Raw genomic sequence first — 21,234 nt, forward strand, 5'->3', positions numbered from 1 at the left:
AACAGGTTCCTGTTGGTTTACGAGTGTCTCTGGGATGCTAAAGGAGATGTTCCAATGTTGATGATTTTGATAAAATCAACTAATGAAAGACTAAATTTAATTTGAATTGGCTGCAACAGTTTGGATGTAGCAGCAGCAATCTCTGAAGAGATTTGTCTCGATTTCAATTATCAGTCTCCGATTCGAATTTGTGTTTTCGTGTTTGATTTTAATGAAGTTCCAATACGATTCGAAGATTTTAGATAATTTTTTTGTTTGTTGAAAATTTGAGGAGACGTCGTGAAGATGGCTCAACAATTCTGGATTGATGTGAGAATACCTTAAATTTTGTTTTCTCTTCTTCATAATCAAAGAATCCATCATTCATATTGGAATAATAGTGCAACAGACCAATTCACCTCATTCTGTGCCCATAAATAATTATTTAATGGTGTTGTGGTTCATGTTGTGATGATTCAATCGTGTTGGGATGCATTAGAATAAAGCATTGTCGAATTTTGAGAATTCTCTGAACAGTTTGTAAAGCCATTTTCATTTGAGAAATCTTCCCGTGTAAGAGTTCAAATATTCCTCTCTCTTTCATGTTTGCTATTGGTGATGATGAACTGTAAAGTGGATCAATCGTTCTATTCGACAAATAAATTCCACTAAAAGGACTTGATTGGTTCCTTTCAAAACACTCGACATAAATTTGTCGCAATTCATTAAGTATGGATGAAGGAGTGAATACTTCTGAAGAAAATCCTTGACAAAGTACATGAGGAATGGATTCTAATGCATTACAGAAACTTTGCATGATAACTTGTTGAAGTGGAGAGTATTTTTGACTGGGTTGCGACATTAGGAATTGAGCGTAGGCAGAAAGGGACATTTCACAAGCCCCTCCTCCTGGAACAAGAATTGGATATTTGAAAAAGTTTTCCACAATACAAATAGAATCGTTGAAAGCACGTTCCAATTCGTCGACAGAGCTCTGAGTGGATGCATTCAATATCACAAAGGATATAGGAGAAAGGAGAGATTGATTTTGTGTTTGTCCAAATGAAATATAAACTTGTCTTCCAATATGTACATGCTTGGCATCTTGAAATTATAGAGACAAGCTCTCGTGTAAATCCCAACACATAAGTGACAGTTACTTACAAGCAATTTCTGTGAGATATTTTGATTTTTCATTCTTATCTACACTCTCGATAATTTCTTGTAGCTTTTCCGTCGAAGAAATGGGAGATACATGAAATGCTTTGCTTAATAGCGAAATATCATTCTTAGCTATGGGTTTGAGGCTTGTTATTTTGGATTTTTGTAGCCAATACTTTGCAGCATCTGAAATACCAGCTTGATATCCAGCAGCCAAATTTTCTTGAACGCAAATCAAGGTAGCTCCAAGTTTTTTCAACTGCACTACTAATTTTTTGATATAACTTTCTTCTTCTTTGAGAATTCGATCAATTTGAGAACTGTCAATTTGTTTGTGCTCATCTAACCTTGAGTTTTTTTGTTTGGGCTTATCCAATTCAAATAAAAGTAATGCCAATTTTGGAGATAGCAAATTCATCCCTTCTTGCTCATTTTCATGAATAAAATTAGTGTTGAGTAATACTTGATTGGTCAATAATTGTGTATCATCTGATGAAGCACCTCTAAAGGTAATACTATTGATAGATTTACCAAGCTTCAAAACATGAATTGAATTTTTATCCCCACTGGCCATGGTCATGGCATCTACAGCAATTTCCGCTAATTTTGGAAATGAGATGCTTGAAAATTTTGAATTGAGTGTAGTTTGTACAAGCTATCGCAGCATTGATTATATATGACCAAATTAAATTATGTCACTTACTTGTAAAATTAATTTCTTTGAATTATTTTCGAAAGGGTTTACCTTAAACGATTGAAAACGTGTCAAATGTTGTTCAATAATGTCATTAAACATGGAATAATTTTTCACAATTCTCATTGGATGAATACCTGATCGAATTAATTTCAGAGCCTCTTCTAACCTGAACATAGTTGAACCATATCACCACAGCCATTTTCATGTGAATTATCATCATTTCAAAATGCTGAACAAAACCTACATGGATGCTGCCAAAACAATCACAGAGGTCGTTCCATCACCCACTTGCTTGTCCACTGATTTGCTCAAATCCACAAATAATTGTGCAATAGGATTTTCTATTTTCTTGAAGAGCACTTGTTTTTTCAAAATTCCAAATTCCAAAAACCTTACCATATATTGAATTGCTGTTGCTCCATCATTCGTGATTAATACTTCTCCAGTTTGAGGATCAACAAAGAGCTTTTCCAAAGCGTTTGGACCTAACAATGATTTACATTTCTCTCCAATTTGAATGCAGCTTTTGATATCTATTTTAAATATGATTTAAATTTGAATATTTGTATATATTTTAAATAGTCTTTTTTCCAATTTAAAAAACACATACTTTCTAAATATTCATTCACACTTGGCGAGGATGTTTTTAAATGTTCCGATAATATGGGCATGACATGGACGGAGGATGATGTTTCATCATATGGACGATGGACGGATTTTCTTGCAAGCCTTGATGGCAGAGCAGGAGAATCTTCAGGACAGCTTTGACCATCATCCTTTCCTTCCTCAAACTCTTCAACCATTTTTATTTCATGAAATAAATTCAAATCAACCTGGTTGGCCAAAAAAAGAAAGTCTCTTAAACTTTCTCAATCGAGCATTGTCCAATCCAACGCACTGTAATAATGTATTTCTTTCAACGCTTTTCATGCATCTCTTTGAAACATCGGAAATGGCCATTCGAATTATTCAAAAGACCTAAAAAATGGCTTCTTCTTCCGAATCGCATCACTTTCAACTCGGAGTGCAAGAGGATAACGAACAACAACAGCAGCAAGCAGCTGCACCTTCTTCCGAGACTTATCAATCTCTCAATGATAGTAGTATTCATATCGATTCTAAAATTTTGGATATGGAAAGCTATAGCAGTTCTCCAAGTTCAACACCATCGACACCTACTCTCAATATTACTCAATCAAGAAAACAAAAGGCTTTAACTTTTTCTGCGAGCTATGATGAGTCACCTATAAGTGTATCCGATTCAAGTTTTGTGGATTTTGATCATCACGAACGATCAGTGAATGATCGTTTACATTTAGTTACTCCCAACTTGGAAAATAATGAAGAAAATGATTCTAAGCAATCTAAAAAGAAATTAAAACGATTTGAAGGATTTTTAAAGTATTTGCATAGGGAATTGAATGTCAGTTCAAGAGCAGCCACTCACTTATTTTCGAATGATAATAATAGGCAAGACAGTCCAGAATCTGTGAAGAGTGTAATGGAAACAGAGTCCACAACAAGTCATAATGGAAAACCTTATAATTTTCCGAATAGTTTTGTGAAATTAACACATGACCCAAAAGATAACTGCTTTACTGACGAAGAACTGAGGAGTCAAATGTATAGATTTGTAGAAATTCCAATTCGTGTGGAACGCTTTTTGTTTTTTGGATTTTTCATTTGCTTGGATACATTTCTCTTTTACCTGACATTCTTTCCAGTGAGAGTTTTATTGTCACTGCTTGGAATAATTTTGAGTTTAATCAAGTACTTTGTACTTTTACCATTTAAATTATGTTTAAAAGCGATTGATAAGGAATCAAACTCATCCTCAAGACCACGACCGGTCCTTCACGAGAGTGTTTTATTTGATATTGTGAAATTCTTATGTCTACTCATTAATATTATTTTAATCATGATCACGACAGATTATTCGCTATTGTATCACTATATTCGAGGAGAGTCAATATTGAAATTATACGTTATTGGAAATATGCTTGATGTTTTTGATAAGCTATGCTCTGCCTTTGGGCTAGACTCTCAAATTGCAGTACTTTACTCTGCAAAACAGTTCATCAAATGTTTCATCTCCATTTCTTCTACTCAATCAACCTTTGAGTCTGGGCCTAGTCAAGGAGCTCTCACAGAGCTATTTCATTTTGTTGTGACATTTTCAGTACATGTGGCGTATTTATATGTACATAGTATTGTACAACTCATTCGAATTGTGACTCTAAATGCGGCTCTCAATAGTTCCAATTACACGTTATTAACCATGATCATTTCGACAAATTTTGTTGAACTTAAAGGAAGCGTGTTCAAGAGATTTACCAAAGAAAATTTATTTCAACTTGCATGTAGCGATGTGGTAGAACGATTTGAGCTCTTTTGGTTCACTCTACTCATTATCGTACAAAACACATTGAGAACCATTGTGGACTCAACATCAGCGCCGTTGACTGGTGTGGATTTGAATGATTTTAGTGAAAGTAGTATTGCACAAATGGAAGGAAATAACTCTCTGTTTGCCTTTCTAGATGACAAGATGGAAGAGTTTGGTCAGATTTTTGTGTTCATGATTTTTGCAGAAGTGCTTGTTGATACCTTAAAGCACACCTTTGTCTCTAAATTCAACAATATCAATCCCTCCACATTCAAACTCTATACTCTCAAGTTATGTGATGATTTGATTTCACATTCCACTGATCCCAAAAAGGGAGATGTTGCTGTTTCATCCTTTTTCGATAACACCAATCGAAGTAAGGTAGCAAGAAGACTTGGTTTTCTCGAGGGACCACTAATCACACATACGCTCCGAATGATTTTAGAAGTCATGTTGCCATGGCTTTTCCATTTCGTTGCTGTATTTGGTTACAATGCTGCTGATGCAAGTTGGTCCTCGAGTAGTAGTACTATAAGTGGTGGTGTTGGTGGAGAAACATTATCCTCCTCCTCATTGGAGGCACCATCATCAATTTCCTCAGAGATTTCTGGCACTCCTGCTTCCATGATGATCTTTCTTCATCCCGTCATTATTGTTCTTCTTGGATTTGCATGTTTATTCCTTCTCAAACTACTCATCTCTATTATCATTATTGGTCATGCTGCAAAAAGGGTCTGCTTGTGGAAGGATGATCCCAACAACCATGATCATTCCCAAAATCAAGGAAATGGTATTCCAAACTTTCCCGATCGCTACATGATGTACGATAAGAGAATTCCTTAAGTTTTTCATTCAGGATAAGGTTATTGTCATACCACCATCCTCTATAGAGTCCGAATATTAATATTCATCATGTATGGTAATGTACACATGTATACACTAATGAGAAAGGCTTTTCAAAACATGTTGAGAAATATCAAGATCGATTTTGTAAAATTAAGCGGGAAAGAAATCATTTTCAAAAAATGAATACAAACCCTTCTTCGTTTTCAAAAGGTATGAGTTGGCTGACGGGTTCAAGTCAACCGCAGTCGCAACAACAACCACCGAACATACAGACAAGTACTCTGTCATCATCCATGTTTCAGAGCATGACGAGTGGTAATAATAACTCCCTTGAGAATGCTCGGTTAACATCTCCGACAAGACACAATTTGAATTCTCTGATGACACTTTCAACATCACCATCATCAGCCTCCTCGAATAAAACAGGAAATTCTTTGACGGATCAAACATTGGGATCAGACTTGGTGAACACGGGTAGTAATAATATTTCATTTGGGGAAGACTTTGATGAGGTTCGGTCCACGATTAGCAACGAGAGCACATCAAGCAGGTTCAGCTCCTCATCGGCACGAAATCGGGATTTACAAAAATTATTGATGAACACCAACGGCACAGCCAATAACTCATCATCTTCCAATAGATATGCTGATGTGACTCAGTCGGCATCAATCGACAGCACTACTCTCTCTTGGGATGAAGTACAAAATGTAATGAAAGTAGGATCTGTGGAGAAGGAGATGGAACAAATGAAAGAAAAAATTGATCACTTGCAACGAAATAATCTAACGTTATCACAATCTTTATATTCTACAAACAAAGAGCATATATTGCTACTAAATACGCTAAAAGAGAAAATTCATGAAGTTTTTCCGAATATTTTGATTGAAAACCAAAAATTGAAAGAGCAAGTTAAAGAATTGACAAGTCACGTATTCAATCTCGAGAAACAACTCGAAAAAGTGAAAGTAGAACATGAAAATACCAGAATAACATTAGAACATAAGATTGAAGAGCTAAAGAGAGAAATGGATAGTTTAAAAACTAAGAAAGTTCAAACAAAATACGAACGAATAGAAGAACTCATCAATGCATGTATCAAACCCATCGAACATACTCTGAAAAACAACAACATTGCTGTGAAGAGATGCTCTGATGACATTTATCAACTAGGACAATTTAAACTAAACGTGAATTTGGAAAAGAGAGGAGAAAATGAAATTGTTGTGGTACATTTGAGCGACAAAACGATACCGTTCGAAGACTTTTTACGAACCTTTTGCAGCAAATTCATCATGAAATAGTCATGACATCAACAACTGTTAGACAGTTTAATTAATTGTTGGCATTCACACTTTGAGCCTTCTGAAGTTTGCTTTGGATAAAGTCCTTGGCAATCTTCTTCACATGCTCTTGCCGTTCAACATCACCATGTTGAGTCTCAAATTTCAGATACCTTTGTAAGAAGGATTTCATCTTTTTAGTGGAAAGCGTTGTGAGATGGCAAACTCTTTCAAAGATTTCTCGAATGTATCTGACATCTTTGGTGTGTTGTTGCTCACAATCCAGATAAATAGACCATGCATCAGACCTCTTTGGATGATTCTGTATAATATTCTCCATCACATTTCTAGCGTCTAAGATATTTTCACCAGTTTTGTATAAAAGAATTGCAAATTTGCATCTAAGAGAAATATGCTCCTTATTTGGAAAAACCTTAAGTGACCTCGCCAACACCAATTCACCCTTCTTGATATCTTTTAACGTTGAAATGCACCACCGTTCATACTCTTCAAAAACTTTCTTCTCATTTCTATACTTTTTACAAGCTTTTCGGTAAACTTGATCGATTCTGTTCAGTAAATCTTCAAGTTCACTTGTTTTTTTCTTTTTAACTTCGTTTTCATCGTCAGCATCGCTTTCTTCGGCCTCTTCTTCATCAGCTTCGTCAAGGCGTTGTTTCTTCTTCTCATAAAGCTTGTTAAGAATAGTTGCATATTGTAAATAAATATTATGTGGCTTAGATGATCCTTGTAGAGCCTTTTCAATAACTTTTTCAATATTTGGTTTGTTATTAGAAACATATAAACTCATAATAGCGCTCCACAAATTGAATCGTTCATTCTCTTTTGAAATATGTATTCTACTCACTGCTCTCTCACCAATTTCTTTTGCTTTTTCAAAGCCATAGGTGTTGAGCATAAATGTCATGTATTGAATCCATAAATAAGAATTATTAGGCTCTCCGATGATAAGTCTTTCAAAATCTGCTTCACTTGTTGGAGCCTTATTGGGAAGACTTTCTTCTATTTCTGCAATTTCAGTTTCAGTCAAATGGTGAACATCGTGATGATGGTGATGAGCTTTGGTTTTCTCATCAGTGCTTTGTTCAACGAGGTCTTCCTCATCCTCACTTGCAGACTCTTCTTCATTGTCCTCTGGCTCCTCTGAGGTTCCTTTCTCTGATTGCTGGTCAATGTTCCAAGCAAAAGAGGTTTTCAACTTTTTCGGAGCAGTGGTAAAAGACGCTGATGATGCTTCCGAAGAGGAGGAGGAAGAAGCAAGATCTCTCTTTACACCTCTTCCAACAGAGCTGTTGTTAGAGTTCAAAGATGAATTTTTCTGATTGATTGAAACTGTGGTTTCATGATCCGATGACTCATCTCCACTGCTGCTGTCCTTGTCGCTTTCAGAATCGTCTTCTAATTGCTTCTTCTGTTGATGTTTGGATGGCAATTCCGGTTGCTGCTTTGATTTTTTCGCAGCTGATAACTTCTTCAACAGTGCTTGTTTGTTCATTTTTTTGTTGAATTTCAAAAGAGGAACAAGTAGAACCTGAAATCAATTGACACTTGAACACAATACTGCTGTTTTAATAGTATGAATGAATCTAGGAGAAGTTGTAAGTTTCTAATGATAATCAAATTTTCAAAGAATTTTCTATTCCATTTATGATGGTATCCAATTGTAGAGTTTGATATGTCGAACCAAATGTTTAAACAATTTCTTGAGTGGCCTCTTCTTGAATCTTTCCCAATTTCTGAAGCCTTTGGAACTCTTCGATGTTTCTCTTTCTTCTTTCTTCGAGTTTCTTTTTCATCTCTGGGTTCAAGTGAATGTCGTAGACATACTTTCTGGCATTCGCTAATTTTGTTTCCTTCTTCATTAGCTTTGGCTTCTTTTTTTTGCAAGCGGTTCAAGAATTCTCTCTTCTTTTTGTTTTGTGCAAGTTGTTGAATTTCTAATTGTTGTAATGTTAACAAACGATCTTGTTGTTCTGGAGAGAGACTATTGAAGTAAGAGACCAAATGTTCTCCGCTTGATTGTTGTTGTTCAAATTGTACCACTTTTTCATATTCGGATGGATTTTCCTTCAAGAATTGAGCCAAACTTTGGGCTGTTTCTTCCAATTTTTCGTTCAATCCTTGTACTCTCTTATTTTCAATTTGTTGTTTGATAATCTTCTTCTTCAACCAATTACCGAATCTTGATGAGACATCCTCAGACTTTGTGTTCAGTAAGTAATTATCGAGGCCTCCGGCTTTATCAATACAACGTAGTGCCTTTGCTGTTGCCTTTAATTGAATTCTAGTGTCTAGAGCTTCACTGTAGAGTTTGACCCAAGCAACGTTTGGCATCCACTTTCTCTTTGTTTTTCTCTCCGAAAAACTTCTTTGGTTTCCTGTTAAAATTATAGTATCATGATAAAGACCTGTATCAAATCTCTTTGGTCTTGTTGATGGATTTTTGCTGTATTTCAGCACTTGTCCAAGTCTGACGAAGGGTGAAGGAGAGCCTGAAAAAGACATTTTTTAGCCTGATGATGAGAAGAAATTTCTTGATGATAATAATTGAATATTACAAAAAATTATTTTATTATTTACCAATACACAATGCAGCATTGATTAATTAATTAATTTAATTAATATAATGTAAACAGAACGTCGAAAAAATCAAAAACTCAAGTCCAACCCTTGGATTTCACCCACCACTAACTCATGCTCAGTTCTGCCATCCGTCCATCCTACAGTGCTGCGAGTATGATTTGCTCAGTCATCCTGCCTCAACCGGTTCCCCGCTAATTAGGACCCAACTTGCTCTCCATTCCTGTAGAGCCAGATTGGCCACACCGCTGTTGGCACGGACAGAACATCGTCACCTTATTGATAGTGATGGAATGAGTCCAAAGAGCCATTCCCTCGTCCTTCGCTGTGGCAGAGTACCATGACAGTTAGACCCCTAGTCTAACCCAGCTTGTTGTGTGTGGTGGAAGGGCTGGCATGTGATTCTTAGGAGAAGAAAAATGAGTGATGTTTGTGGTTTGGAAATATAATGAGGAAAAACAAATCCCGCCACGTTAATTTACGACAGTGATACACATCAACAGAACACCTAGCCCTAAAAAAATGAGTAAATATCAAAGCCACAGCGAGGCCATCATGGAGATGCAAGATAAATTAAATCTCTTGGATGGAGACCGAGAGAGGAAAGCAACTCTCGAGACCAAACAAAAGGCTCTCCAAAAAAACAACGACACCCTGGAAATGGTAAAGAAAGAGAATAAGGAATTGAAAGAGTCTTTGAAAAAGTTGCAAAAAGAAGTAGGAGGAAGCAACGGTGAGAAAACGTTTCAACAAAAGGAGTTTGATCGCCTTGAAACAATACTTCATTTGAAAAGACAAGAATTTGACGAGTTGCAAGCAATCGCTCAAAATCTGCAAAAAACAATTCGAAAAAAGGAAGACATTCTCAATGATTTTAATAAGGAGAAGGCACCTATTCTCACCGATGACTCACCGTTAACGAGACAGATCAGAATTTTGGAAAACCGATTAGACAAAGCCATGATCAAATTTAATGAGGCCCAGAGTATCAAAAAAACTTATGAACAAATTTTGGAAAGGCTCAAGGAAGAAAGGATTGGATTTGATAATCAACTACAAGCAATTGAAAGAACCCTTCGATCAAAAGATAAAGACTATGTAGAGCTCTTAAATATGTCACGAGACGCAAACTATCTAAGAGAGTTAGCAAAGAATGAGCTGGGACAGGCGAAGACAGAGTTTGAAGAATCCGTTAAAGAGCTCAGAAAAGAGTTGGATGAAAAAAAGAAGTACGTGGAAGCCAGAGTTAATTTAACTACAGACCTGGCTAAAAAAGAGGCAACTAGAAGAAGAAATCAAGATGAAGAAGGCACAAGAAAGAATAGATCGTCCAGCTCTTCTTCCCAACAAATGCTTGGCCTAACGAAATCTGGACCTGTTGATGAGGAAAGGGACAGATTGCAAATTCTTGAGGAAAAATGGAGAAAGTTAAAGGAAGTCACTGGTGTGGACGATGTCAACGAAGTTATTCAAAAGTTTTTGTCATCATCAGACACCCATAAGAACCTCGAGCAGATGACGAAGGACTCTCAAAAAAGAATTGAACATCTCACAGAAAAGAGAGCTAACCTCAAGGTAAAATTGGAAGATCTAAAGTATTCCCAATCTTCCGGGTTGGGAAGTAAGCGAATAGTGGACGAGTTTATTCAACAATTGTCAGAATCTCAGTCTAGAAACGAACGACAAAAGCAACAGTTTGAACGAATTGCAAAAATTTTGGTAAACGTAAAAGCAGGAGCTGAGCATTTGAATGACAAGATGGCTCCTGCTCTCGCTGATCTCACTCCTGATGAAACGCTTCGAAAGAAGTTTATTGAAGAAATTGCAAGAGGAGAGGACATGACCGTCTCGGATGATTATAACGATACTGTCAGTATGTCGACAGTTTCGCTAGGTACCCAAAGCAATGAGGAGAGACATATTGTAAACCTTCTTGCTCAATGCTATGTGAATGTTTCCTCCATTCTTGACAGTCTTCCATCAGAAGAAGAAATGTTCCAAAATACTCTTCGAAATTCAGATTCAATTGATTTCAATCAGAGCAAGAACAATATTAGAATCAAGATACACGAGGATGAAGGACAGGACTCCGAATCTGAAGACGAAGATGACGATAAGGAGGCTGAGCTCATTAGTAGGATGAATGTAAAGAAGAAGGCTGAGAAAATTCTAAAAACTAAGGTTGTAAAGAAGTAGATTTGTAAATAATAACATTCTAAAAAATTCAAATGAACACCCCTCAATCATCTCGTTCTCATCGCTCAAAGACACAAGTCCCAGAGATCTTATCACCGATATCCGCCTCAAACCTATTTTCTTCGGTATCCAAGCAGAGATTACCAAAGAATGTTGTTAACGCTGTGGAATTTGTTGGGGATGTTATTGAGGCCAGCTCCGATGTAAACAGCCCTATTAAGGATAGAAGCGAATCAAAGAAGAAAGAACGTGAGAGTATATTAAAAACGGCCAATCTTGCTCCAGAATTTGTCAATCATAACCAACATATTAAAAAGGTCCTTGATGATTCGGACTCAAGTGATGATGAAATACAGGACGCTTCCTTGTCCTTATCAAAACAGATCTCCATATATTCCAAACTTCCTCTGCCAAATGTTCCATCACTTCCGTTCAACTTTTTATCGGGCTCAGACCAAGATGGAATGGGTGAGGTTATTTCTAATATTCAAACTAATGAAGATTTTGATGCTTTGAAAGGGAGAGTGAATGACTACATTGATAATTTGATTAACCTTGTGGATGATTTATTTGCAAAGAATCCAAACGAATTTGTATCATATTCATTATCTAAGAAAAAAGATCATGTTAAAGGGCAACCAACAACCATTCAGTATCTCAAAGCAATAGAGAAAGCAAACGACATTATTGAAGAAGTGGACAGGAGCAGAAGAGAAACGTTGATGAGAACAAAGTTGACAAAAACACATTATGGACAATAGTTGGGATCAGGTTCTAACAAGAAGGTAGCCGTGTTAATAAAACCTCCATTTCTTCCTTTGAAATTTTTGTATTGTTTTCGCTGACTATTGAGGAGATTGCGTAATGAGAATACATGTATTTTCATGTTTGATCTCACTTACCTATGGTAAAAACTTCTTCTTCTTCTTCTTCTGAGAAAAATTTCTTGATTAATCCTTGGGATTTCCATATTCCTTCAACACCAAGGCTATCAAACACTGATTTATCAAACACAACGCAGGGCGCGCTGTTTTCTGCAATGTTCTGTAGTTTGGAAACATGAGTCATGCATTTGTTAATTGAAGAAAGCTTTTTTACATTCAGTGATGCCTTTCCTAAGCTTAGTAGATAAATTCAAATGTTTCACTTACCCTTGTCACACCAATATTGCAATAAAAGGCATCCATCTCTTCTCTGTTTACGTTCTTCCTAAACAAGTTCATCATATTTAACAGTTGAAGTGCAGCCATGAGGGACCTCTCTGCCTTCTCTTTAGGGAAGAACACCATCACAGAAGACTCCATCAGCATGATGTACTGCCCGTTTTCCTTTTTAATCATCTCCAACATATCCCCCACAAACTTGGCCAACAAGGGGTAGCCACCCTCAATTTGATGTAAAAAGTGAAGGAACCTTTTGTATTTCATGAAATCGATCATCGTGACAATATGCTCCATGTCTTTTGAAGTTAAGACCACTGTATTAGTCTTCTTTAAATGTTCTGTTGCCAACACAGTAGCGATCATGTTTTTTAAAGCACTAAACGCTTCTTGCACTTTGAATTTGCCAGTACTATTGGTAAGATCATCCGAAGACCAGGACATTCCATCCAGATGTTTCATGTTCCATCCAGGAAACATTCTCTCACTGTCTCCATTAAACACTGCAGATTCCAACTTGGTGATATTACCATGTCGTGGATCTCTTTGCAAATTCTCATATAAGGTTTCAACATGTTGTTTCGGACCCTCGATAATCTGGAAAAACATGTCCTTCACGCAGATCAATACACCCGTAATTCGGAATTTTTGATTCATGGGAACAGCCACCTGAAGAATACAATCTCTCAGTTGTTCCGTAATGAAACCTGAAACGCTCCTCGAAGCATAATGCAAACGAAGCATGGGTTTGTTGGAAGTGGAGGAAGCCGACAAAGTCTTTACCGCCTCTTTGTTTCTGGATGGTATTCCCTTTCTTGTGGAAGAGGAAGAGGAGGAGGGCATGCTATTTGTTTTATTGTAGTGGTTGATGGTTTTACTGAGGGCGATCGAGCCTACTTCTTGGGAGATACCGCCTCAGGAATATCCTTATTCATCTCGTCTCGTTGCGTTCTTTTTTTCTATTTGAGGACGGCATCCAGCGCGCACGTTGTGGAAATTGGTCAAAAAGACCAGAGATGAGCCACATCAAAAATACTTTTAAAGGTCAAAGCTCCAGCGAGCGTGTGTTCCACCACTGAACTCAACAAAATGTCCAATGTTAACATTAAGAATTGACACTTTGGATCATGTTCTCAGTTGTCAAATGTTTGGAACAACGTTGAAATTTATTGACGATAATTTCTAATAAATTATTGTTTTACCTCACTGGTTCTTGTTTGTGTTATTTCTTTGTCTTTGTGACTGTCGTGATGTGCTGAAGGTTCGAGCTTGTCTACTCCATAAGAAAGTTTCTTTTGGGAGGTGTAAGCAAAATTCTTGAATGGATTATTTTCAGCATTTTCCTCTTGCTCTGAACCTTCATCTTCATCTTCTTCGTCGCTATCCACAAGAGGTCTGAAATTTGAAGTATCCTCTGGATCAGTAACTTGTGGAATGATTGGAGGTGTTTCGTTTCTGATCAAAGCCCAATTAATACCCTTGAAAAATGGATGAACCTTAATATCTGCAGCACCATTCTTATGTCCCAATCTCTTGTCTTGGTCAGAAACTAACAATTTCTTAATCAACTCCTTACAAGCCTTAGATATTGGCTTGTCCTTTGGAAATTCAAGCTTGTTGTGAAGAATATGATTAAACGTATCTTTTTGAGAAGATCCTTTGAACGGTGTTGTACCAAAAAGCATTTCGTACATCAGAATACCGAATGTCCACCAGTCAACTGTCGAAGTATGTCCACATCCAGCAATAATCTCAGGACTAAGATACTCAGCTGTTCCGACAAAACTGTTAAATTGTTGAATTTGTTTCGTGTCTAGCTTGCTCTTCTTATCAGAGGAGAAAAATCCTTTCACAATTTTTGGAGTGACTGTTTGGACTGTTTGTTTCGAGAGATCAAAGTCAGTCAATCGAATGTGACCGCTCTGATGGAGTAAAATGTTTTCTGGTTTCAAATCACGATAAATAAAGCCCATAAAGTGCAAATATTCCAAAGCTAAAAGTACTTCTGCTGCATAGAATCTAACTGAAGATTCTGGCAAGCACTTTCCTGGCTGCTTTTGTAGCATTCTGAAGAACTCTCCTCCGCTGCAATATTCCATGATAAAGTATAACTTGTCTTTTGATTGGAAAGAACTGTAAAGCGTGACAATGAAGGGATGATCGGTAGTAGCAAGAATTTCGCGTTCGGTGAGCACTCTCTTGACCTTATTTCGTTGAATCATTTCTTCTTTTTTCAGCACCTTCATGGCAAAGTATCTACCAGTTTCCTTGTGTTTTACAAGGTAAACTTTACCGACTGTAAAGAGAGGCGTGTTCAGATGGTGTGGTGATGAAGAGAAAAAGGTTCATGAACATGATGATGGGAATTGGATAACAACACAAGGAAAAATCAATAGACGGAGAATTTTCATCAGTATGAGTCAAACATTGAATGTAATAATATCAATATTAAAATATTAAGTGATGATTAGTATCGTTAAATTCTCTCATCAAATACGTACCATCTCCACGTCCTAACAATCGAATCTTCTTAAAGTGAGAAGGACGTAAATTCTTATAATCAAACTTTTGTTTTGTTTGTTGCAATGCCTCCAAGTCCACATTGGACTGATTCGATAAAGCCATTTCCTCTGCCATCAAATCAGAAAAGCTCATGTTATGTGGGATTTGTCTTGGAAACATGGTAGGCTCTACTTGAGAAGGTTGGGCTTGAACCGGAGTGGATGATGAGGATTCTGCGCTGGAAAGAGAAGATGATGAAGCACTCACTTGCGAAGAATTTTGATGGTGAACATTTGCACCATTATTGCTGGTTGTACTCGAGGAAGAAGGCATCATGGTCGGAGTTGGTGTGCTATTGTTGTTCATTTTGTTGTGATGTTGTGATGGATGATGCTTGAGAATTGGAAGGGTGTTGGTCTGGTTTTGAAGCAAAAGATTCAATCGTGTCGTCGGTTATGAGCACGACTTGATAAGATGGTTAGACTTCCGTCCTGTTCTGGTTGATGCGTTCAATGATGATGATTGACTTACATTTAATACACCAATATAAATGTTTGGTGTTTTTGTTGTTGTTATTGCTTGTAATATTTACGAGAAACGGATTCTCAGATAAATGATGATGATGAACCTTCTCAAAGAAACGTTCTCTCAATTTTTAAGATCAAACATTCACGAGCATCTTCTATCAACAACAACAACAATCTCCTAAAGTCAATGACGTTGCATCTCTCATCCTAGGATTGTACGTACCAAGTTGAACGATGAGAGGTTTGTCTGAATGGATTCCTTCCATCTCTCCATTGTAGGTGAATTCATGTATTTATTTGGATTTAATGCAAGAATGTTCAGAGAATTAATTTGGAAAGTAAGGAAGCTGTCAAAGAAACAATAATGTTGTCCTCTCCAAAGATGTAACCCCAAAGTGGTGGTGATGATGATGCTTTTGATTTGTTCTTTGCGTTCTCTGGGTTCTTAGTATTGCTACGATCGTAGGTCAAACTCTCCACCACCGTACAGGCTCTATCGTGTAATATATTATATATACATTATATTGTCCACACCAACAAATGAAACTTACAAATTAATGAGGGCCAAATGAGGCAGATGGGACAGTGTCGAGAACTCTCCATAATTTCCACTCTTTTCAAAATAATACAAGTACAAGGAACTGAAAAGAAATCCACCGAAAAACATTCCAATGGAACCAATTAAGGATTTTGAATTTGAAAATCGAGTGGAATGTCCAAAACTTCTTCCAATGACATCAGCAAATCCATCTTGTAGAGAACATTTTCATGAGCATATTTCCATTAGAAGGAGAGCATGAAATTCAATAATAACAATATTCAATAATCAATTCAATAATAAATTTATAATAAAGAATAATTCATCACAATATTTGAAAAGACAAGATCAACACACATAATCAACTTACCTCCACCACACAACACCATGATGGTCACAATAGATGCAACATCCCGTCTCCAGAAGGCCAATGTACTTGTCACCATGGACAAACCATAAAACGTTGGTCCCTTTAGAATTTCCCTCGCGTCACCACTTCTTGACAGAGTGGCCACAAGTTTGTCATTCCTTACCAGTCCCAATCCAACCATAACAAAATAAAAAGTAAATAATCCAGGAATGCTGGCACACCACATCCTGCTAGCCATGTCTTCTCCTGCAAATAAATTCCAAAACAACACATAGATTGGACCCATTCCTATATGTACTAATTTTCTTCTTAATTTTTCAGGTGTGAATCGACCAATTTGTTCCAACATTCCGAGTGATAACACAGATCCCAACAAGGTGATGGAAAATGCAGCAATATTTCGATGATCGGAACCGAACATGTGATTCATCCAATCCTCCATGTTTGAGATTTTTACATTTGAAATGTTTGAATGTTGTTGTTGTTGATGAGAGTGAGAGGATGAATAGATCCAGTGGATGATGTGATCGAAAAGAGGTGATGACAACTTGGAGAGGGACATTTTTTTACATGTACTGAGCGTGGTGGATGGAAAAGGGAGTCTCACAAACCACCGTTGTTGTTATCTTTGTGAGGCATGCTGTGTGGATCTGTTGTATTGAAATTGTCACAAAACAGTTACTCAGATGGACTCATTTGTTTTGGTTATATGGACAACCTCCTATGTCGAACCCAAATGAGAATTCAAAAAATCATCAAAGCTAAATAATAAATGAAATAATTATTTACATATTAAATACAAATGAAACGAAATAGTTCTTCGCTGGCGATATTCCAAAAACCCCAAATGGCGCCATTTCGAATCGTTTCAGCTGGAGTTCAAAAAAAATTTAAGGGCCCAAGAGATAACTAAGAGAAAAAAAAAGCGTTTACGGTGTCTTGAGGAACAGGAACACCAATTCATCATCATCTCCATTCAAAATCCAAAACATAACAAGAAAAATGGGACTTTGGAATATGATTAAGCGTGAGTATAATGATGATTGTCTTGGTGTTTTATCTGATCAAAATTGTATCCACCTATTAGGCAAAAAGAAGAAAAATGCCGAGGAGGAAGTGGTTATGGAGAGGTCAATATCGGAGGGAAATGTGATGGCCATCTCATCCGAAAAGAAAAATTCATTTCCGTTCGGGTTCTCACCACAAAAATCAAATAAGAATCATCATCACTCCAAACATCACCACTACAAAGAAAAAGCTGAATTTTTTGCCGATAATTTAATAACAGCAGAGACAATCGAAGATTTTTCATCAAGCCCAGAAACATCAAAACATTTATTTCTAAATGAGATTACTTCATCTAATGACAATATTTTACCTGACAACAGCATTCTCACAAAGATTGTTCGGAATCGTGCTTCACCAAACTCCACGATAAATTCAACATTGGATAATGAAAGTATTTTGAGGCCACCCTCTCCAAAGCCAGCTGACACCACGATCGAAGAGAGCATTATTGAACACAAAAATTTTGAGGATGAAGTGCGAATTCAACCAGAATCGTCATTACTCAATCAGAAACTTCCATCTACTCAACAAATATCTGCTAAAACAATTGAAAATGATGTGACAGAAAAAGCCAAAAAAGGCCAACGAAAAGCCATCAACGAAACAGAAGTTATTGAAAATCATAAATTATTGGATTATCAATCTAAACCAGCATTTGAAACAGATGAAACTAAGGGAGATGCTTTTAAGTCACCCACTACTGAACTTAGATCATCAACGCTGCTGCCCACAGATGAACAAGAATCTGAAAATCCAAATGTACAACAACCTCAAGCCTCCTTAATGGATGCAGTTATCCCACCTTTTTCGTCATCACAAGAAGAGACTATTAATACTCCAGAAGAGTGCCCAACAAAAGAAGCGCCATTCCTCGAAGAAACAGTTCAAAGTCATGTTGCTCAATCAGATCTTAACACATTTCCATCTCAAGAATTAGCTCAACTAGAGCACAAGGAGTTTACCCGTTTTATTGAGTCCGAGTTATTAAAGCTTAAGGATGATCTTCAGACAGATAAACGAATAGGTGATAGTGTCAACCAACAAAGAGTACCATCTCCACTTCCAAAAGAAAAGACTCAAGGTCATCCAAGCCACCCTCAGTCATTGACACTAAACCTAGATGCTAAATACAAGTATGCACGAAGAGCTCTACTAAGGCAATACCTCAAGAACAAAAGTTTAGGGGATAAAATGGCTTTGGGCACTGTTAATAACAGTTTGGATCTAAACACGTCATTAAAATTGCAGAGATTGGAAAAGGAAAATAAGGAGCTAGAAAGGTTACAGGCGGCTAGAAAAAAGTATGCTAAGGATCTTGTCAAGCTAGAAAAATTGGTGGAAATAGCAACCATAGAAAACGAAGTGGAGGCCTCTCAACAAAAATCGCATGTAGTGATTGTTGATAAGAAAAAGAAGGATCATAAGGGAGCCTTATCGAAAGGGTACTCAGACATTTTACAAAACAAGATGGAAATGATGGGGAAAACCCTTGTCTCATCCTCAGATGAGTTAACTGACGCAGATCCTGAAGTTTTATTGAAACAAATTAATCTTCTCAAATCTGAACGAGAAAAATTCCAAGCATTGGTCGAAAAGCAAAAAGAAACCATACGAGTTCTATCTGAAGATTTATTGACCGATGTCGAAATTGATCCAAACGAAAAACAAAAGCTTGTAGAACAAGTGATTACAAATCACTCTTTACCAGAATCACCAGCCGGCTCTTCTACGACTTCACACTCATCATCCACAACGCCCCAAAACGATTTTAACCTTCCATTAGTATCTGAAGATCAAGCTCCTTCTCTTCCCATTGATACGCCCCTCACCTCACCCAACTCGAAGCATTCAGAACCATCAGAACCACAACCACAATCTCACTCAGAACCACCTCTTCACACGGACACTTGTTGTAATCCTGCCTTAAAACCCAAAAAGAAAAAGTCCAAAAAGACTAAAAAGAAGTCGGCCACTAAGGAGAGCTCTGCATCATCCAATCCTACTACATCAGCAACAACAACAACCATCAAGATGGAATCTCCTTCATCTGCTTCTCCCGAACTGCCAAAAGATTGTAACAATGGAAGCAATAACACCACTCACTCGGAAACAAAGAAGAGATCCTTGTCTGCTCGAAAACACCAAGAAGAACGGCCTTCATCGGCATTGGGAATTTCACGAAAGAACATTTCATCACCACTACCATCATCATCACACGTTGGTGAGGATAAGAACGACACTCGAAAAGTATTATACTCTGAACACTACTCTCCATCAGTTTCATGCTCTACTAGTAATAATAGAAGCACACGAAGACCCATGTCTGCAAGTCGTTCATCCTCTTCTGTAAAATCATCCTCCACCTTAATTACTGCTGTGGCATCACCAAACTCGGAATCACTCTCTCGGATTGCACAAGATGCCACTAAAAAACGACGACCATCAAGCGCTTGTGCCACTTCCTCTAGATATGATAAGATCATTGATCGTCTCTATGAGGGTGGAATTGAGAAGCAAAATAAATCGAGAGAATGGGCCAGAACACAAAAGGAGCTCAAAGAAGCCAAGGAGTTGCAGGAAATGAGGGAAAAACCTCAACTCAATAGAAAGTCGATTGAAATTGTCAATCGGAAGTATCAAGCAGGAGATTTTATGGCCCCTTATAGAGGTTCCTCTCCTCTCACTGATTTTAAACCATCCAGTCCAAGCTACATGACCATTTCATCTGACGGAGTGATCATGCAAACACCAGTTTCACTTGAACGACCACGGAGCGGAGGTAGCATTGAAGAGCTGAGACTACTACGACAAGAATCAATGAGGAGAAGAACACGTGAGTTCAATATCATGAAAGAGAGTCTTGCTGAGTGCACCTTTACTCCAAATATTGGACGAAAATCTTTAGAAATTGTTTCTCAGCGTAAAACGAAAGATGAACCAATACACAACAAGTTATTTGAGGAAGCTAAGGAAAAGGAAGCTCAAAATGCAAAAATCAGAGAAATGTAAGTACATGTGCAATAACGATATTTGTATGATATATTCACAATTTGATAATAGGGCCAAGAAAGTGCAGGAGGAACAGGAAGTTAAGGAAATTCGAAAATCAAAAACCTTTAAAAGTGCTGAAGATGAAAAAGCATTTATCAATCGAATGCTTGAAGCAGAAAAAGCAAAAAAACAAAGAATTGAACAGCTACGCATGAAATGTTTTGAGCAAGATACATTTAAACCTAAAACCAATAATTCCCAGCCATTGCGAGAAGGTGACGTATGTGAACAGCTTTACAAGCAAGGATTGGATATACAAAAAAGAAAAGAGTTCATGAGAGAGCAATACGAGCAATATTTAGAAAATATACGATCCATGAAACACACAACCAAGGGAAGCACTAAGTATATTGAAGAAATGAAAGAAAAAAGACTATTTTCTTTATTTAATTTATTTTGCATTGAATCAGAATGCGAGGAGTCTGCAGAGGTAGAGATTCATAGGTTGCACGAAGTCATAGAACCACTGCTTGACAAGTTTGGAGAGCCCTTATCTCTAGTGATACCACTACTGTCAGAAAGATTTGGAGATGATGCAATTATCAATTATGACCAATTTCGAACATTTATTGAAAGTCCAGAAATTAACTTGGATTTGGAAGATATAGCAGCTCAAGTGAAATTACTTCAAAACCAGCTGACTCTTCAACTTGCAGTTGAAAATCAATTTAATTTCAAGCCCATCATCAATTCCACATCGCGAAAACTTGATCCGTATGCTACTGGTTGCGAGACTTTAGAAGACCGAGTTGACAATTTACTATCTTTCAAAGAATATCGATATCAAAAACTAGAAATAATGCGAAATAATGCTATTGAAAGAGAACTGGAAGAATGCACATTCAAACCAAAAATTAACAAGTAATATTGTT

General features: G+C 37.1%; 11 protein-coding genes across 11 annotated transcripts; 5 read left to right on the plus strand and 6 right to left on the minus strand.

Moving 5' to 3' along the window:
• Positions 1-424: 424 nt before the first annotated feature.
• FDP41_004180 (uncharacterized protein) lies at positions 425-2,640 on the minus strand (the record flags this gene model as incomplete). Its single annotated transcript, XM_044707567.1, has 5 exons — positions 425-1,083; positions 1,144-1,795; positions 1,844-2,003; positions 2,082-2,370; positions 2,448-2,640. The coding sequence occupies 5 exons, from the start codon at positions 2,638-2,640 to the stop codon at positions 425-427; spliced, it is 1,953 nt and encodes a 650-aa protein (XP_044561598.1).
• Positions 2,641-2,822: 182 nt separating this feature from the next.
• Positions 2,823-5,066, plus strand: FDP41_004181 (uncharacterized protein; the record flags this gene model as incomplete). The annotated part of the gene is made up of 1 exon (XM_044707568.1): positions 2,823-5,066. The coding sequence occupies one exon, from the start codon at positions 2,823-2,825 to the stop codon at positions 5,064-5,066; it is 2,244 nt and encodes a 747-aa protein (XP_044561599.1).
• A 182-nt stretch (positions 5,067-5,248) lies between these two features.
• Positions 5,249-6,370, plus strand: FDP41_004182 (uncharacterized protein; the record flags this gene model as incomplete). Its single annotated transcript, XM_044707569.1, has 1 exon — positions 5,249-6,370. One exon carries the CDS (start codon positions 5,249-5,251, stop codon positions 6,368-6,370), a length of 1,122 nt encoding a protein of 373 aa, XP_044561600.1.
• A 31-nt stretch (positions 6,371-6,401) lies between these two features.
• Positions 6,402-7,865, minus strand: FDP41_004183 (uncharacterized protein; the record flags this gene model as incomplete). The annotated part of the gene is made up of 1 exon (XM_044707570.1): positions 6,402-7,865. One exon carries the CDS (start codon positions 7,863-7,865, stop codon positions 6,402-6,404), a length of 1,464 nt encoding a protein of 487 aa, XP_044561601.1.
• Positions 7,866-7,879: 14 nt separating this feature from the next.
• FDP41_004184 (uncharacterized protein) lies at positions 7,880-8,875 on the minus strand (the record flags this gene model as incomplete). Its single annotated transcript, XM_044707571.1, has 1 exon — positions 7,880-8,875. The coding sequence occupies one exon, from the start codon at positions 8,873-8,875 to the stop codon at positions 7,880-7,882; it is 996 nt and encodes a 331-aa protein (XP_044561602.1).
• Positions 8,876-9,472: 597 nt separating this feature from the next.
• On the plus strand, positions 9,473-11,146 carry FDP41_004185 (uncharacterized protein; the record flags this gene model as incomplete). Its single annotated transcript, XM_044707572.1, has 1 exon — positions 9,473-11,146. The coding sequence occupies one exon, from the start codon at positions 9,473-9,475 to the stop codon at positions 11,144-11,146; it is 1,674 nt and encodes a 557-aa protein (XP_044561603.1).
• Positions 11,147-11,178: 32 nt separating this feature from the next.
• On the plus strand, positions 11,179-11,907 carry FDP41_004186 (uncharacterized protein; the record flags this gene model as incomplete). Its single annotated transcript, XM_044707573.1, has 1 exon — positions 11,179-11,907. One exon carries the CDS (start codon positions 11,179-11,181, stop codon positions 11,905-11,907), a length of 729 nt encoding a protein of 242 aa, XP_044561604.1.
• A 13-nt stretch (positions 11,908-11,920) lies between these two features.
• On the minus strand, positions 11,921-13,149 carry FDP41_004187 (uncharacterized protein; the record flags this gene model as incomplete). The annotated part of the gene is made up of 3 exons (XM_044707574.1): positions 11,921-11,991; positions 12,049-12,190; positions 12,298-13,149. 3 exons carry the CDS (start codon positions 13,147-13,149, stop codon positions 11,921-11,923), a joined length of 1,065 nt encoding a protein of 354 aa, XP_044561605.1.
• A 347-nt stretch (positions 13,150-13,496) lies between these two features.
• FDP41_004188 (uncharacterized protein) lies at positions 13,497-15,174 on the minus strand (the record flags this gene model as incomplete). Its single annotated transcript, XM_044707575.1, has 2 exons — positions 13,497-14,602; positions 14,808-15,174. The coding sequence occupies 2 exons, from the start codon at positions 15,172-15,174 to the stop codon at positions 13,497-13,499; spliced, it is 1,473 nt and encodes a 490-aa protein (XP_044561606.1).
• A 479-nt stretch (positions 15,175-15,653) lies between these two features.
• FDP41_004189 (uncharacterized protein) lies at positions 15,654-16,805 on the minus strand (the record flags this gene model as incomplete). Its single annotated transcript, XM_044707576.1, has 3 exons — positions 15,654-15,828; positions 15,887-16,085; positions 16,244-16,805. The coding sequence occupies 3 exons, from the start codon at positions 16,803-16,805 to the stop codon at positions 15,654-15,656; spliced, it is 936 nt and encodes a 311-aa protein (XP_044561607.1).
• A 440-nt stretch (positions 16,806-17,245) lies between these two features.
• On the plus strand, positions 17,246-21,227 carry FDP41_004190 (uncharacterized protein; the record flags this gene model as incomplete). Its single annotated transcript, XM_044707578.1, has 2 exons — positions 17,246-20,316; positions 20,372-21,227. The coding sequence occupies 2 exons, from the start codon at positions 17,246-17,248 to the stop codon at positions 21,225-21,227; spliced, it is 3,927 nt and encodes a 1,308-aa protein (XP_044561608.1).
• Positions 21,228-21,234: the final 7 nt, after the last annotated feature.

This window comes from Naegleria fowleri (assembly GCF_008403515.1).
Source record: "Naegleria fowleri strain ATCC 30894 chromosome Unknown tig36, whole genome shotgun sequence".
Classification (NCBI taxonomy): Eukaryota; Heterolobosea; class Eutetramitea; order Acrasida; family Naegleriidae; genus Naegleria; species Naegleria fowleri.